The following is a 17,242-nucleotide window of genomic DNA, read 5'->3' on the forward strand; positions in this document are numbered from 1 at the left end:
CCATCTCCCGGATCCTCCTGCACTGTGCAGGTGGGACCTGGGAAAATATAGCCCAGGGTTTGTGTTCTTGATCACTATCCCTGACTTCTGCTGTAAAGTACACATGTGGATATTGGGTGAGGGCAAGATAGGGCTCTTCTGTGTTGCCCTCCATAGAATCTCACTGTTTAGGCTTGCTATGACCACTGAGACAATATATCAGAGGGCAACCGACACCGATGCATCAATGTCTAGGGGCCCAAGTTTCGGGCCGCTCCTATAACACTGCAGCACCGACCCGGACGCCCGTTTTTCGTGCCACAAAGTGCGCCTAAAAAAAATTTACCTATTCTCCGGCTCCCTGCAGGCCCTCTGGAGCCGGGCGCGGCGCAGCACAAGCTGTGGGGGGCGGAGCCAGGTCCCTGCGCTGAAAACAGTGCCGGGACCTCTGCACAGGCACGCTACAGTGGGCGCGCATGTGCAGTAGCTCCAGGCGCCCAAAACTGTGTGGGAGGGGCCCGAAGCACGCAGCCCCTAGCCCTGGCCGAATGGCCTCACTGGGGCTGCATGAATAAGGCTGCTTCCAACGCCAAGCTCCTGCTTCCTCCCAACCAGGACCCGACCCGACTTGACTCCCGCTCCCACCCCCCACCCCCCCGACCCGACCTCCGCTTCCCGACCTCCTCTCCCGACCTCCGCTCCCGACCCCCGCTTCCGACCTCCCGCCCGACCTCCCCCCCGCCCCTGACCAACCTCCACTCCCGATCTCCCCCCCCCCCCGGCCCCAACCGACCTCCGCTCCCGACCTCCCCCCCCCCCCCGCCCCGATCGACCTCCACTCCCGACCTCTCCCCCCCCCCCCCCCACCCCCGACCGACCTCCGCTCCCGACCTCCGCCCCCGACCGACCGACTTCCGCTCCCGACCATCCCCACCCCCCCCACGACCGACCTCCGCTCCCAAGCATCCCCCCGCCCCCAACCGACCTCCGCTCCCGACACCCCCCCCCGACTGACCGACCTCCGCTCCCGACCTCTCCCCCCCCCGCCCGACCCACCTCCGCTCCCGACCTCTCCTCCCCCCCCGACCGACCGACGCCACCCCCACCCCCACCCGACAGACCGACCGACCCGCGCTCCCCCCGACCCACGCTCACGACCCCCCCCGGACCCGACGCCACCTACCTGTCAATCCGGTAAGTCTAAGCTCGAAGTCTTGGGTCCGGCCCGTTCAGCCTCTCTCTCCTTTCTCTCTCTCTCTCTCTCTCTCTCTCTCTCTCTCTCTCTCTCTCTCCCCTCCCTCCCTACTCACCCCCTCCTCCTCCCCCCTCTCCCCCTCCTCCCCCCTCTCCCTCTCCCCCTCCCCCTCTCTCCCCCCTCCCCCTCTCCCCCCCTCCCCCTCCCCCCACCCCCCACTCACACCCCCCCTCTCCACCTCCTCACACCCCCCTCTCCACCCCCCTCCACCCCTCGCTGTCAGAAACACATACACTGACAGACAGAGAGTGAGAGAGACACACACAGACAGACAGAGAGATAGAGATACTGACAGAGACGCGAGCGGGGGGGGGGGCGTCCCAGCACGCTGTTGGAGGACTCCCGGTGTTGCAGTCAGTGAGTAGAAAATGTTTTATTTATTGATTTATTGGTTGATTTATTGATGTATTTATCATTTATTATTAATGATGGCTCTTTTTGTAAAACTGAAGTGTTTAATGTTTGTAAACTTCCCTTTAAACACCCCCCCCCCACCCCCTCCCCACCCAATTTCCTACGCCTGATTTGTAACCTACGCCTGATTTTCTAAGTGTAGACAAGGTTTTTCTGAGCGTACAAAAATCTACACTTACTCCATTCTAAGTTAGTTTGGAGTAAGTTTTCACTGCCTAAACTTTCAAAACGGGCGTAAGTGGCCGGACACGCCCCCTTTAAAAAAAAAACTGTTCCAAACTGAAACTGTTCTAACTGACTAGAACTGGAGCAAACTAAATGCTGAGAATTGCAATTTCTAAGATACTCCATTCTAAACCAGTTGCTCCAAAAAAACAGGAGCAACTCAGGGCGAAAGTTGGCCCCTAGGAGTGGAAGGGATAAAAGAGAAAAAAACTGTGGGGGACTGTAACACATTGTAATAGTTTTGTACACTGGGTCAGGAGTTAATGGACATGGTTGGGTTATGCTCATGTGAGATGGTAAAAATAATGTTAGTTATTGCAGCTTATTCGGTGCTGCTGCGCCCGTAGACATTTCATAAGATCTGAAATTTGAAAGTAATCCTATTTAACTAACATTCTCAAGCAATGTGAATGGAGAGGTTTAAATTAGTGGCACAACTTTTAATTTTGTCTTTGGGAAAATTTTGGTTCCTGTTGAAGAAAAGAATGACTATGTTTGTCAAACAGTAAAATGTCAAGAATGCGCTCATAAACACAATCCTCTGTCAAGTGTTCTGATTTATATGCTGCAGCTGAGCAGCTCTCTATTTTTGCCTTCCTCCACCGGGTAGCTTTAGAGTGGACTGATGTACTGGCTGAGAAATTTGACTTACACCCAAAGCAGGCGCAGATTTGGCAGAGTGAAACCTCCTGTCTGCGCCAGCCTGAGGCCTGAATTTATATGCCGTCGGTGTGCTGCGGGCGTCAAACAGATTGTTCCGGTGAGAGGGCTGTAAATCAGCCGGCTCCGATGCCGGCAGGTCAGGTCAAGGGGCTGGTGATCCTGGCAGGAACCTCGAATGTGCCAGTAGCACTCTGGAGTTTTTTTAGTGGGCAAAGGAGGAGCTCTCCAGAAAAATAAAACCAAAAAATTTCCCGTGCCTTTTATTTTGAGCGGTCGCCTTTAAGGGTTGCTGGGCAGACTGCTCAATGCCTGCTGCAACTATATGGGGTATGCACAGCGCAATCTTTGCCTATTTGTACCTGAATTTCGCATTCGGAGTCCAATTTGCACTTTTAAGGTGATTATCGCCTGTTTCAGGCAGGCACCCTGGACGACAAAAAGTCGCCTAAGTCAATTTGGCATCCATCGCAATTCCATCTTAATTCAGGTGCGCCAGATCGCGACACAAAATCGGAGGTCTGACACCGATTCTGTGCCTGACAAAAGGGTTCTTGTGTGTTGAATTTCTTCCCCATTGAATTTAATCAGCAATTTAAAATGTAAAATATTCAACAAAACTTTGACTTATTAAGCAAATGCTTTTTTTTTCTTCAAAGCAAAAATGTATAAATTGAATGTTCTGAATTTAACACAGGGTTCTCCTGGTCTCCCACCATGATGTAAGCAGGAGATCGGTAGAACCCTCTAAAAACAGCGTAAGTGGGTAAAAATAGAGTGGTGTGGGGAGGGGGCGGTGGGGTCCCTTGCTCTCCCACCAGAGATCCCCTACAGACATTCCAGGTGCTTATTTTTTAGAATTGCATTGGTGTCTCTATGCTACTTTCAGTGTTGCACTTTAACACCATGCTCAGAAAAGCACTTCTTACTGCATCACCATGGAATTTCCATTACCCATGACGCTCATTCTTGTGGCTTCTCTCACTGAGGATGCCAGGTTAATGTCAATTAGTCTTGAATTATGGATCATTTGCCTCTGTGGACTTGCATGCAGTAGAACTACATTTACACGAATTTCACCACCAGAGATAGCATTCTTTCATCCTCAACCCAGGGCTCAACCATTCCCCAGTCCATCCCTACACTCTGTGCTTTATCCTGATTATTTTTAATTTGTTCTTGGGATGTGAGTAACACGAAAAAGCAGTATTAATTTCCCAGCCCTACTTGCCCTAAGGCTATTTAGAGCCGACAGCGTAGTATGGGACTGATGCAGGCCAGACGAGGTAGCAGTTTCGCTTCCCAGAAGGACGTTAGTCAACCAGTTGGGTGTTTACAGCAATCCAACAGCTTTCATGGTCCTTTTTCTGATGCCAACACAGATTTAAGAATCCAGTTTCATAACTTGTCATGGTTGGATTTGAACTCATGACCTCGGAGTTGCATAAACACTAGGCTACTGTATTTTTCTGTATTAGTTCACGCAATGATTCCTCATTAGCATGCCGCTTGCCAATTTCCGAACCAAAACGGCCGAGAAGCCGGTGAGAAGCGGCTGTCCAGCTGTTAAGATCGGGCGGCAGGAGGCTCTCTCCAGGGGTACAGCCCCCGGAATCAGGTGAGTACTCCACGAATAGAATCCCATTTGGGAAGAGGGGAGGAAGCCCAGGGAAGGGGCGGCCCAAGATTCCCTTGTTGTGCCCAAAGGAGCATACCTGCTTCTTACCCCAGAAGGAAACTAAAAATGTTCTTATATCTTCTGGCCTTTTCTTGCCAGGTGTTGCCTGGCAGCGAAGCCACCACTGCTTCCCTACTCAGGCTTCATGATGACATCGGAGCCTGATCTGCGTATTCAAAGAAGACCACACCAGCTTCAGGCGTGTGCCCTTGCCTTCTCATCAGCCATGATCTCATTGAATGGCAGAGCAGGCTCGTGGGGCTGAATGGCCTATTCCTGTTCCTATGTTCTTCAAATTAAAATTGCAGTCGGCCAAATCAGGTTGTGAAAGGAGTGGATAAGTCCCCCACTCCATTTTAACTGCCTCCCCCCCTCCCACCCCCACCCACCCCCAGCTTGGTTTCCGCCAGGCAGGGCAAGTTGAAATCAAGCCCATTACCTCAGCATGATTTTCACTGAAAACAAAACAGAACCATTATACAGATCACTGCTAGCATAGACCTATATAATACACATTTTCTGTTGTGCATTGTAAAATATAGAAATAAAGAACTTTCATATATAATTTATGGATATAAAAGGATTTCATATTAGTACAGTACAGTGGATGGCAAACTTAACAAATGTTGAATCTTAAATTATAACCAGTGAGGTATGGGATCATAATTAAAATCTAAATTATAAATTTTCTCGCAAAAAAGATTTTGGGGGAGGGGGCGCTGTGAGATAACAAATATAATCGTTTATTTATAACTGTTTAAATGCACCTGTAGTGATTCTATAAGTGGCTATAGACTCCACAAACTAGTAATTAATTATTAGTGGGTAAATTCTAGGTTACCTTTAAGGTGGGGGAAATTTGGGTGCACTTTGTGAAATATTGTATACGTGTACGAGGGAATTTCTTTTTACAACAGCAGTTATTACTCAAATACACATGCTATAAAAATATTCTTAATACTATAATGAACAACTAAAGTACCATATTCTTTACTGTGTTCTTTGAAGTGCAGATATGATGGATTAGGAGAGAGTAATTCTTGTGTTGTATAATGTGCCACTTTAATCTTTAGAATAGTGAATGAATAGCAGATGGGATAATAAAGAAACTCTGTGTCCTTGCACAGTCTGGTCTTTCTCTGATGAGATTGGTACAGTTTGTAGTCATTATACATCTATCTTAGTCAAGTCAGGTGGTTGGAAGAAAGCAGTACAGTTTGGAAATGATCCAATTAGGATCTAACTACTATTTTCTGGAGGAGATCGAACCCAACATTAAAGTCCGACACCCAAACCTTTAATTTGAGCCTTGACTGGTCTGGTACAAATGTTAGCAACAAAGTGGGGTTAAGGTTCATACATTAGATATTGAAGCATAGTGTCCAGTCTGAACACAATTTATTTTTCTGAGTTCAGAACAGAATAGTCCCATTTACACTGCAGTGCCTTGCTGGAGCACTTCCATTGCTGATCTCCGTTCTGCCTTTAGTAGTCATGAATTGGTACTACAGACGTGTTTTCAATTGGTACTGCACAATTTAAAATAGTTTATATTTCACACATTGTACCAGATTTGTGGATTGCACGTTTAATTCTGGCATAAAACTGCCAGTATAAATGGGGTATTAGAGATTTTGGACCAGCAAGTTAGCAGCTCTGAAAGACTTGTCTTTCTTATACATTGATGTATTTGAAATGATAATGATTCCTTTTAGTTTTTTGAATGCAAAGTACCTTATACAGATGTGTAGAATATTCTAGATATTGTTTCCTGGTTGACAGCTAATGAGGCCAAATTATGATCAGTCAGCACCTGAAGAATGGGTGCTAAAGTTTTGTTCCCATTGTGCTCCTGAATAACACTGCACCCAAACTTTCTCTATGTCTTTTTACAGTGTCTGCAACCGATTGTGCCAAAAGAAGGCACAGTGATGTCAATTGCATGCAAATGAATGTCAGAGGACTTTGTACTTAGATTCTCTCTAATACTACTGGGTGCAGATCAGGGGTAAACTGTCCTATACAACCTGGCACTACCGATTCCTGAGCTGCTATTTAAGTGCTACCACTCTTAAAGGGCAGGCAGGTATTGTCAAGATAGGTTGTTTTTTTTTCAATTAAAAAATGGTTTTCCTGCTTCAGGACTTGTTGCAGAGTGCTATTAGTCCTTTACACTGAGTGATTGAGGTTATGCCCAGTTTTTGCATTATGGCTTACTTGCAGGCAGATGTCAGGAAACAACCATAAGCCCCTTGGCACCTGCTGAAGTCATTCACTTGTCCCTTTGCTCAGGCACTAACAACTGTTCCCCCACCTCAGAGCAGGAATTTCCTCCTCCCATTGCTCCATGCAACCTTGAATAAAAGGAGAAGCCTTCGAGTGAAACCAACATTCTCCTCCTATTCTCATACTATCATTCTTCATATCCGCACTTGTTTACATTTACTGCTTAGCATCACAGTGCCACCATTTTACCAGGTCCCTCCAGGGCCCCTAGACTGCTGCTTGGATAATCACAGGCAGTGGGAGGCGGTAGGGGGTGCGTGGGGTGGGGGGGGGGGGCGGTGTGGAGGTGGCATTTTACTAAAGGAGAAAACACAGCAATGAAAAATCACAACTTTTGCCACATATAATTAATTTTAGCACTGTAGAGACTGAGGAAGTTGATCTCAATTCTCCCCAAGATGGCCTTCAGCTGGCTTTATAAAGGTTTTTGAATGCTGATGTTCCAGCATGGTTCAGAGGGGAATTGACAGAATTTCACATGTGTGCACATCACGTGAATCAAGAAAATGACATTATGGCAGCTGGACCTCATGATATTGCAAAATGTTTTGAAATGTATTTTTGTCTCTACTCATGTGATTGAACACTGTCCACAAGTGCATCAAGTCTCTTGACATATTGGACGGAGTTTTTCCGCTATGCTCTATGACCATAGTGGGGGGTTGAAAGAACAGCTAGTTCATGCATCCCTCTTATCTCTATTGATCCTATGGAGGATACATCATGTGAGAAACTTAATGGTTTAGAATCTTCCTCAAATGCCATCTTCAGTCAAATCCAGTTTCCTTGCTATAATAAAAGCAGAAAATGCTGGACATACTCAGCAGGTCAGGCAGCATCTGTGGAATGTGAAATTGAGTTAATGTTTCAGGTCAATGACCTTTCCAGTTCCCTTGCACTGGGCAGATTCCTCCTTGACCTTCTTCAGGGTCGTGCAGTTATTTTGACCCCAGGACATTGAAGTATCTGTGATAGGACAACATTTCTGCTTGTTAGCATGTTTTTTGTTTGTGTGCTACATTGCAGCTTATCAATATTCTTTCAAAATTAATTGTAGTCCTTGTTATATTACGCTAAAGTATCCTCTGCCTGTCACATTCTTTTCAGGAATGAAAAAAGGTTTTGCAGGTTGTGATTGTTCTTGTAAAAAGGTGACCTGTTTATTCACATTGTCAAACTATTTGGGTTGTCCAAGGGTTTAAAAACTAGGGATACAATTTGAAAATTGGAAAATTAAGAGAAAATTGGAAATTCAGGCAGAACTATTTCATTTAAAGGGTAATTGAAGTACGAACTAAGTTACAATAGAACATAATGTTAACCTCACCTGTGATAGGGAGGGGGGAGGCCATGGAGGGATTTGAAAACAAGGCTGAGAATATATAGTCATATATATTGGAATAAAGTTTCCGCTTTGGACGCAATCAGCAATCCGGGTGCAAATTGCGCTCAAAATTGTGCTAGTTTTTCAAAGTGAATTTTTTGCTCAAGTTTTCGCTCAGACTCATTTGCATATCGCCAAACATAAAATTTTCCATGAACCAGTGCAATTGGGTAACGTTTTATATTACTTGATATATTTAAGAGTGGTAACCTGGTGCAGTTTTATTAATATAGGGATTATCACAAAAAAGTAAGTGTTTTTAATCAGAGTGTCTTTTCCACCACCTGTGAGTAACCCGATTTTAAATAACTGAAAATGATTTAAAGAAACTGTTCAGAACCATTTAATAGTTATATTGGTGTACAGTAATTAGTTTCATAGTAAATTTAAAAAATAATCTTTAAAAGCTTTTAAAAGGAGCCTATTAGTGCCCTTGCACCTAAACAAAAAGCTTAATTTTAACAACCTCCTCGAAGGCCCGCAAATGGGCGCAATTAGCGGAAACTCACCATAGTGATTAATTGGATCTAGGGCCATTGGCAGTTAACATCGCGTTTCACGTCCGAGCTATGTCATTGGATTCTGACATTTACATATTAATGAGCCCTTTTCGAGGCTGAAGATTGGCTCCACAACTCCATAAGTTCACCAATATAACATCTTTCATCTGTGTGCAATATTTTGATAGTGGATTCTGATACGTTTTGTTTGGTTGCTTAAGTCTTTAATGCTTAGTTGCATTTTGTGGGCAGAGCCGGCTTCCAGCGCAATGTTTATTTTAAACAAGCACGAAAGATCACGGAAACTCAATTTGCATTGGACATAATTTGTGCTTGAAATTCCTTGATCTTTTGCGCTGTTTTGGTTGATTTCAGTCGAATTGTGCTGGAAATACCAGCGCAACCTAACATAAACTCTACCCCAATCACTTGCATTTGTTTCGAAACAAACTGGTGAACAGCAGACTACCTTTGCAAGTATAGCAGGATATAGAAATGTGTCTTTTAATGCCCATACTGATTTTTCCCATTGGTCATTAACTTTTCATTTTGTGGATTGATTAGGTAAACTTCCTTATTACTACAAAGGAAATGAAATATTTAAAGTTTATATTTCCTTATTTCATGTGTGTGGAATGAAACATTTACCATTTCTGTCATGAATCTTGAACTAGGAAATGCCAAGTGTTTCCTGTTCAGTCAGAAGCTGAGCTGAAAATAAAAACCAATTCTGGTTCAAACGTATCGTAATGTTTTTATTTCTATATGTACAAAAAATACAAAGAGAGCGGAGAAAATTCCACAATGGAATAGTTCATTCCATTCCTGTGAGATTTTACCTTATCTAAATTTTAAAAAGGACAAATAGGGAACGTTTTATAGCTGGACTCATATGGATCTACTTTAGTAGTCATTTGTTATTACTGTACTGCATAATAAATACCACAGCTCTTCAATCTACACAGCTAGCAACATTATTGACCTGGTTCACTATCATTTAATTGGTCAGATATAGTTTAATCATTTTCTGGGTCATTTTTCTAAGTTACGCAATCCTCAAATTATTTAAAGGGGAGACCTTAACGTGAAACACATATGATTTAATTTTAAAAAAATTAAGTTTGCAACTAAACATTAAAAACTTAAGCAGCCAAACAAAATTTATCAGAATATCCGATCAAGATATTAAGCACAGATGGAAGATATCACATTGGTGAATTTATCGGGGCCAATCTTCAGCACGTAGGGCTCATTAATATGTAACTATCAGGGACCAATGACATAATTCGGACTCCAACACAATGTTAGCTGCCAATTGCAGTTAATTTCTTTCAGTTTTCCTTGTGGGTGGGGTGGAGCAGGAGGGCTCCTCTGGGCTGCACGAACAAACCTTGAGCCCCTTGCCCAGGGCTTTCCTCCTCTTCTCTGATCACGGTCACATCTGGACCCTCCCCACTTCATTCCGCCCCCAACCACTTTCCATATGTTAGGGAGCTTTCCCACAGATTCCCGGCGGTGGCCTCCGCCCCCCACCCCGCCCCCCAAATCCCAGTCCTGCCCACCGACCAGGTCGTGATTCTCTTCAGGGTAGGGTGCGAATTTGTGTTGGATCATTGAATTGAGATCCTGGAATTAAAATCTCACAGCCCTCACGTTGTGGGATGGGGGTGGGGGAGTGGACAGTTTGTTGTCAGCCTCAGTCCTCCCTTCTTCCTCACCACCCCTCCGTCCCCCAACTATACACTGCAGTTAAGGTTGGGCCTTTCGTTAATTGATAGTTTCTAACTGCGACCCTCAAAAGGTTAAAAATTCCATTGGATATAACATACAGTATAAGAACTAACTTAAACGTTTAAAAACATTTTAAACTTTTAGAATTAAACTCTTGGAGGTCAATACTCAATTCTCAGAATCTCAAATTCTGCTTATATCTTGTGACTTCCAACTGTAGTAATATGGTAGGACTAACACACCCAGTCGACACTAAATAAAATTTTACATTTTATATCCCAACACACATTTTTGCAGACATCTTAATCAATGTTTGTTGCAATTCTTTTAACCATGTTAAATTTTATTTTCCATGTATCATGCATTTATTTCTGCAGATGACAAACTATTTAAGTTTATTCTGTCATCTCACACCTGCTTAACTTGAGTTTGTGCCACAAAATCCAAAATGCATTTGTTCTGCTTGTCATTTAATGTTTCACTTGTCTTTTCTTTTTCCTGTAGTAATAACAAGTAGTGGCTATAGTCCAAGAGGAATACACCAATATTCACCACAGCTCTATCCTTCTAAGTAAGTATAAAAAAAAACTTTTTAGCCAGTCTAAGTGAATGTCTTCCAAGTATTTAGATTTCCTTGGAAACCAAATTGTATATAAACCTGGTTTACATTAGTGACATTTCTCAAATGTGCGAGAAAACGCATCTTCTTTACATTATTCCTGATTATGTTGTCACATAAGTCAAAGTTATATTTTTACATCTGGTGCAATAAAATTGGCACTGACGCTTTTCACAACCAACTGACATCACCAAGTAACACAGTAGAAACGTTTCAGAGGAAAAAAGATCTGGATGTTACTGTTTGGCACAGTGATGCGGGTGTAAACATGTCTTACTCTTTTTGTAGTGGACAGCTTGACATAGCTTTCTCTTCTCCATAGGCCATACCCACACATTCTTTCCACACCAGCAGCACAGTCAATGTCGACTTATGCTGGACAAACCCAGTATTCAGGAATGCAGCAGCCAGCGGTTTATGCAGCATATTCTCAAACAGGCCAGCACTACGGATTACCCACTTATGGTAAGGCAGTTCTCTGAGGTTTTACTAAATTAATTGCTCTACAACATTTTTTTTTGTTGTTTAGTCAGTTGTCTGTGGTAAGACAAAGGGATGAAAATTTTATTTCAATAAACAAGGTTAGAAAATGTAATATTTCAACCAGTTTGGGTGTGCTGTTGACAGGAATCAAGACAGAAGGGGGACTACCGCAAGCACAATCTGCATTGCAGACTGGATGCCTTAGTTACAGCCCAGGATTTGCTGCACCCCAGCCAGGCCAAACGCCATATTCCTATCAGATGCAAGGTTAGTATGATGTTATTTTCTCCCTTTATGTCTACTTGCCAACTAATTTACTTTTGACTATTATAGTCCTGTTCTTATTCTAAATGGTGATACATTGATTTTTAACTGCTATTTCAAGCATTCAAAATAATTGCACTGAGGCTTGAAGTAGTCTCCCACTGCTAAAGTTATTCTGCAAGCCTGACTATTTATTTTTTAAATACTTGAATGTAAATGTTACAACCAGAAATCTTTGCTGCTTACTTTAGGTTATTTCTTCAAATTACTATGGTGCAGATTTTTGTGACCTGTGCCCTGGGAAACCCCTGGATGCAGAGGTCAAGAAAACAACCTGTTACCCGGGTCTCCACCCCATTTACATTGCACCAGGATTTCTGGCGCTTTTTGAGGGAAAAGCTGGGCCTGCAACTGCAATACATGCATGGGGCACCCAGATTCAGGTGGGCTTGTACTGGGGTCTGAGGGAGATCTCGCAGCAATACAAAGAAGTTCAAAAGGTAAGTTGTAAATTTCTTACCATGTGGATCTTTGGCTGATGAGTCTCCTAGCTGCTGCTAGGCCATGTTATGGCTCAGGACACCAAAATTGTCTGCTACTTAGCTGGACAGCTGCAGTACACTTTGGACACAGTGCTCCTTTCCAGTTCCCGGGATAGAGGGGAAGGTAGTAAAATCAACCCCTTTATCTTTATATTAACAAATTTAGAAAAATGATCTCATTAACCTTTTCCCAGCTGAAAATATATTTTTTTATGCTGTAGAATGTCTTTTACTATTCAAATATGCTCAGAGATTAAAGACTTGGGGATAGAAATTGCCCTGTGGCCCCTCCGTGGGCGCTAACCTTTCTGGCCTAGGTCAGTTAACGCCTGGGGCGGAAGTCCAACCCCCAGCGTGAAATTGCTCCTTTGTGTCCCGGAAACGATGCGGAGCACTGCCTCGGGTGCTCCGGCTCTTTCAGGGGCACTCCTGGGACGGTAGTGTGGCGTTGAGGTCAGCGCTACGCAGCTGCTCCACAATAGCGCTGACACGCCACAATGCCCCTCCCCTTCATTTAAAGGGGAGGGCCACTGCGGACTCTGCAGCCCCTTTGGTGGGCACCACCGGGCCACCAGGGGCACTTTCGACCAGGTTAGCAACCCGGCACACACAAGGCGGTGCTGGGCAGCATGATGGCGGCCCGGTCGGAATGAGGACCGCCATTGTCTAGCAGACAATAAAACATGGCAGCCCAGAGCGCACACTTTTAAGGGGCGCCTTGGCCGGATGTCAACACCCGGCAAAGTTATCACCATTTAGAATAAAAACAGGACTACAAAAGTCAAAAGCAATTTCCCCCGCGTCCAGTGATGGGTCGGTGTGCACAGCGATAACGTATTCGCCGTGTGCGCCCCGACACGGAGCGCAAAATGCGGGGCACGGCGCTAACTGCCAATCGCCCCCAAAATCTCAGAGGCAATTTCAGTTAAGGCGCCACCGCCATCCATCCCTGGGCGAAAAGCCTACTAGCAGATGCTAACAGGGCGCAAAAAAGGGGTAATTTTGTTTTCTTTCCATTTTTTTTTTGCTGCACCAAGCACCATGAAGTTACTTTGTTTCATGCTGTCGCAGAGTCAATACGCAGCAGCATTGATCAAATGTAAATGTAAAGAATAAGTCAATTGAAAACGTTTAAGGACCATACTTTATCATTTAAGATTCACCTGGAGAATACTCCAGATGTATAAGCACATGTGCGGAACTAAAATTTCCTTTAGTGCAGAATAGCTCATATTGTTAGGGCATTTTCTGTGCCACTCTGCACTATGGGAAAGCCGATTCTCCATTAGAGTGTGACTGCAGCAGCGAGGCATGAAGACAGGAGGAGATTGTGGTCCCAAATGTTAGACTCCCGCCAAATCCCAGGAGCGTGGCAGAACTATTTATAGATTGAAGCCACAATTCAAGCTGGACGCAGCCGACGACAATTGAGAGGGTTTGGGACGGACGCCCAATTTTACGTTCCATTGACTTCATTGGAGTGTAAAATGAGTAGGGGTGTAAATCAAGAATCCAAACTGAACCCATCCAGTTCCCAACGAGCGAGTTAAGTTAAAATCGAGGGCTGAAATTTACAGGAGTTTAAGCTCCAGAAAAAATTAAGACTAAATACTTTCAGATGTACTGCTGCCAAAAATTCCAATTGTCACCAGGTCAGCAGATCAACTAGCTTAAAGTAGTCTTTCCTGGTCTATGTAAAACTTGCAGCATAGACAAATTTGGCCCGGAATTTCCTTGGAGCTGCTCTCACTCTGCTGCTGTCACTTTGTCGGAAACCCCGTTGATGCAGTTCCAGCGAAGTGACAGTGGCGGTGCGGGATCAGCTACAAGGAAATCCCCGGTGGCAGGGCCTGGAGGGTTTTGAGTGTGCAATTGATCCTGTTCTCTGTCACACAAAAAAAACTATTAGTAGTTTTTTTTTAGAAAATCGTGTTTTATTAGAATTGAAAATCTTTACAAATTGAAAAACTGCAGGAAAAAGCATAAGCTTTGATTGTAAAAAAATGTTGATGTAAGAATGAATAGTAACTTATTTCTTTTTAGAAACTGTACCGGTAATCCTATTTCTGGTCACTTTTTGGCACTAAATTTTCTCAGATTTTCTGCCTCTGCACCCCTGTAACATCATCAGAAGCGCGATAGAAACCCTGGCAGAAGAAATTTGGAGGAAAGTCATGTCCTTCGTAACAGAAACTGTTATAACAATTTACAGTTGGACCCGAGCTTGCATTCCAATCTAATGAGATCTGGTGTGGTTGCTTTTTTCCCCAAAGTCTATTCTCCGGCAAATTTAAACTGTTGAGCAGATTTCAAGATACTATTGAAGAAGCTATTGTTGTTTCAGATCTAAAATAGTCACCAAGATTTCTAGAGCGAACTAACAATTGAAGGGGGGGTTGGCAGTGGGGTGGGAAGGGTGGGTGAATCCATTGCAGCCGAAAAACATCCAAAATAATTATTGATCCTGGGGTAGCCAATAGACACTTTGGCAAAAAGAAAGGGCAGTGATCCAGTGAAACTGGATCCTGTACCAAATTCCACCATTTCTGCATCCAATCAACACATTGGAAATGCCTTCTTTGACCTGGAAACTTTGGCCATCATGTCTCCACGACCTCGCTGGTAGATTAGTCCAGAAATCTATCATTGCATGAAATAATTCTCAATGTGATGAGGTAATTAAAAAAGCTAACAAAATATTTGGATACCCAGTCAGATAAATGAGATACTCTGAGCATGGGAAGCCTAGGATTGAGCCCCTGAGAACATTACATGCGGGAAAAAAAGTACACGTGACTGAAACAACAACAAAAGTATAGTGATTACAGTCAGAGAAGCAAGGCATTCAGATTGCCAATGGGATATGATTATGTAGGTGGTGGCAGTGATCCTCTCGTACGTCCATTCATTGTCATGTTAGCTTGAGTGTAGAACTTTAGTGAGCGATGTGCCTGTGGGGACAATCACAGCCAAACCTTATCCTAACTCTTACTTAGCAGCCATTCACTTGCAGTTCCAGCAGTGGTCACTAATGAGTGATCAGGAGCAGGAACCTAAGCTAGTTTTTCCTACTGACAAGGCCAGGGAAGCTGATTGCAGCTGTAGCACACTAGTGCCAGTCCAGCTGAAACTTGGCACAGATCCAGGAATGGAATAACAACAACAGCTTGTATTTATATAGCACCTTTAACATAGTAAAATGATCCAAAGCACTTCACAGGAGTGTTACAAAACAAAATTTCACATCAAGCCACATAAGGAGATATTAGGGCAGAAGCTTGGTCAAAGAGAGAGGTTTTAAGAAGCACCTTAAAAGAGGAAAGAGAGGTAGAGAGACGGAGCAGTTTAAGGAGGGATGTCCAGAGCTTAGGGCCTTGACAGCTGAAGGCACGGCCACCAATAGTTGAGCAATTAAAATCAGGGATGTTCAAGAGGCCAGAATTAGAGGAGCGCAGATATCTCGGGTGTTGTGGGCTGGAGATTACAGAAAAAGGCAGGGGTGAGGCCATGAAGGAACTTGAAAACAAGGATGAGAATTTATAAATTGAGGCATTGCTTAACCAAGAGCCAATGTAGGTAAACAAGCAGAGGGATGATGGGTGAACGGGACTTGGTGCGAGTTAGGACACGGCCAGCAGAGCTTTGCATGACCTCAATTTTATGGAGGGTAGAATGATAGAGGCCAGGTGTGCATTAGAATAATCAATTCTAGGGTTAACAAAGGCATGGATGAGGGTTTCAGCTGCAGATGAGCTGAGGCAGGGGTGGAAACAGGGGTGTTACGGAGTTGGAAATAGGCAGTCTTGGTTAAGGCACAGATATGTGGTCTGATTGCCAGGGAGATGGATGGATGGCTAGGGAACAGATTTTGTGGTGGTCCCTGAAGACAATGGTCAGAATGTTCCCCGAAAAAAAACGGGTGAGTTTGGAGCGTGGGGGCAGTTAAATTGTTAAAAATGCGATTTCTGACCTGATCCCGCCTCCAACCCGCCCAATTCCGGTTTTACGGGGTGGGGGTGGCGGGGGGGGGCGGGGGCGGGCGGCAGGCGACCAACTCACTCCCAGTAAGCATTACCTCAATTTAAATATTGTAATGAGGGAGGCTGAAAGCTTCTATTTTCCCCTCCATTTTGATTTTAACTGCCTGGGAATGGGTTTTACGCATTTCGTGAAATCCGACAGTTTAGCAGAGGCGGGGACTGCTACATCCAGGAAGTAAGTGACGTTATACCTAACTCCTGTATCCAGGGTCCCGACCATACTGTTATATATGCAGACTATAGTTATGCTCTCTGTGTAGTCACTGTATAGTTGCATAAGATGGAGACTTGTTACCTGATGTACTATCAATAAGGTTTACACTGTGTATATACTATGCTGGCACCACTAGAGGGTGCAACTGGTGGAGACCGGGGTTTCCTGCCCCTGTGGCAGAGGCTGTCCACCAGAGGGCACTGCGGTGGGAGACCTGAGGATCACCTGCATAGGTGTGCAGGGCCCAATATAAAAGGCTTCCCACCATGCTTGTGCCTCACTCTGGAGTTACAAATAAAGGACCACGGTCACTACAGTTTGAGTACAACACATTGACTCGTGGAGTCATTCATAAGTACATTACAGACATAACACATACCATAATCAGAGACCCCACCACGAGGCCTCCAATCGCATTCCCAGGCCATCATTTTACACAATGATTTGCGGTAATTAGAGAGCCCTCTATAGCGAATCTTGGACTTGTGTGTCTCCTCAACCAATCAGATTGAAGAATCCTTACTGAGAGAAGCAGGGGCCGAAATTCAGTGTCCCTGGAGGGACCGTTAATGCGGATTTTCGGCGGCCTATCGGAGAAATCATTTTGTGCCCCCCGAAGCATATTCAGCTCAGGGTGGGGAGTGGGGTGGGGGGGGAGGTTACAGCGGTGCACACTTCCGCCGGAATCAGTGGGGTGAATCAGCGGTAAAGGGATTCGGGCCGTGGTGACATCATCAAGGTACGCACTGCTGCTACGCGGCCATGCTACCCATTATCAGCACTTAAGAGAGGGTTTTTTCGGCAGTGACCCCGCCAGGTTTTTGTGTCGGTCCACTTGCTGTGGAACGCGACATCACTGGACAAGGTCAATGGACTATTCCCGCGATCGGGACAATTTTTGGAGAGAAGTTTTGCTTCTGTTTTTTGCTAACATTGAACCTGCTGAGTGGTGTTCAGAGGTTTTGTGA

At 44.5% G+C, this 17,242-nt stretch overlaps 1 protein-coding gene across 17 annotated transcripts in view; it reads left to right on the plus strand.

Annotated features, from left to right (window-relative positions):
• eya4 (EYA transcriptional coactivator and phosphatase 4) overlaps positions 1 to 17,242 on the plus strand; it is a 535,797-nt gene that overhangs the window by 410,248 nt on the left and 108,307 nt on the right. For all 17 annotated transcript variants that reach the window (XM_070885523.1, XM_070885521.1, XM_070885537.1 and 14 more), the window contains 3 exons: positions 10,617 to 10,683; positions 11,054 to 11,196; positions 11,359 to 11,481. In XM_070885523.1, coding sequence (XP_070741624.1) covers positions 10,617 to 10,683; positions 11,054 to 11,196; positions 11,359 to 11,481 — 333 coding nt within the window. The remainder of the gene's footprint in view (positions 1 to 10,616; positions 10,684 to 11,053; positions 11,197 to 11,358; positions 11,482 to 17,242) is intronic.

This window comes from Pristiophorus japonicus, chromosome 7 (assembly GCF_044704955.1).
Source record: "Pristiophorus japonicus isolate sPriJap1 chromosome 7, sPriJap1.hap1, whole genome shotgun sequence".
Taxonomy (NCBI): domain Eukaryota; kingdom Metazoa; phylum Chordata; class Chondrichthyes; family Pristiophoridae; genus Pristiophorus; species Pristiophorus japonicus.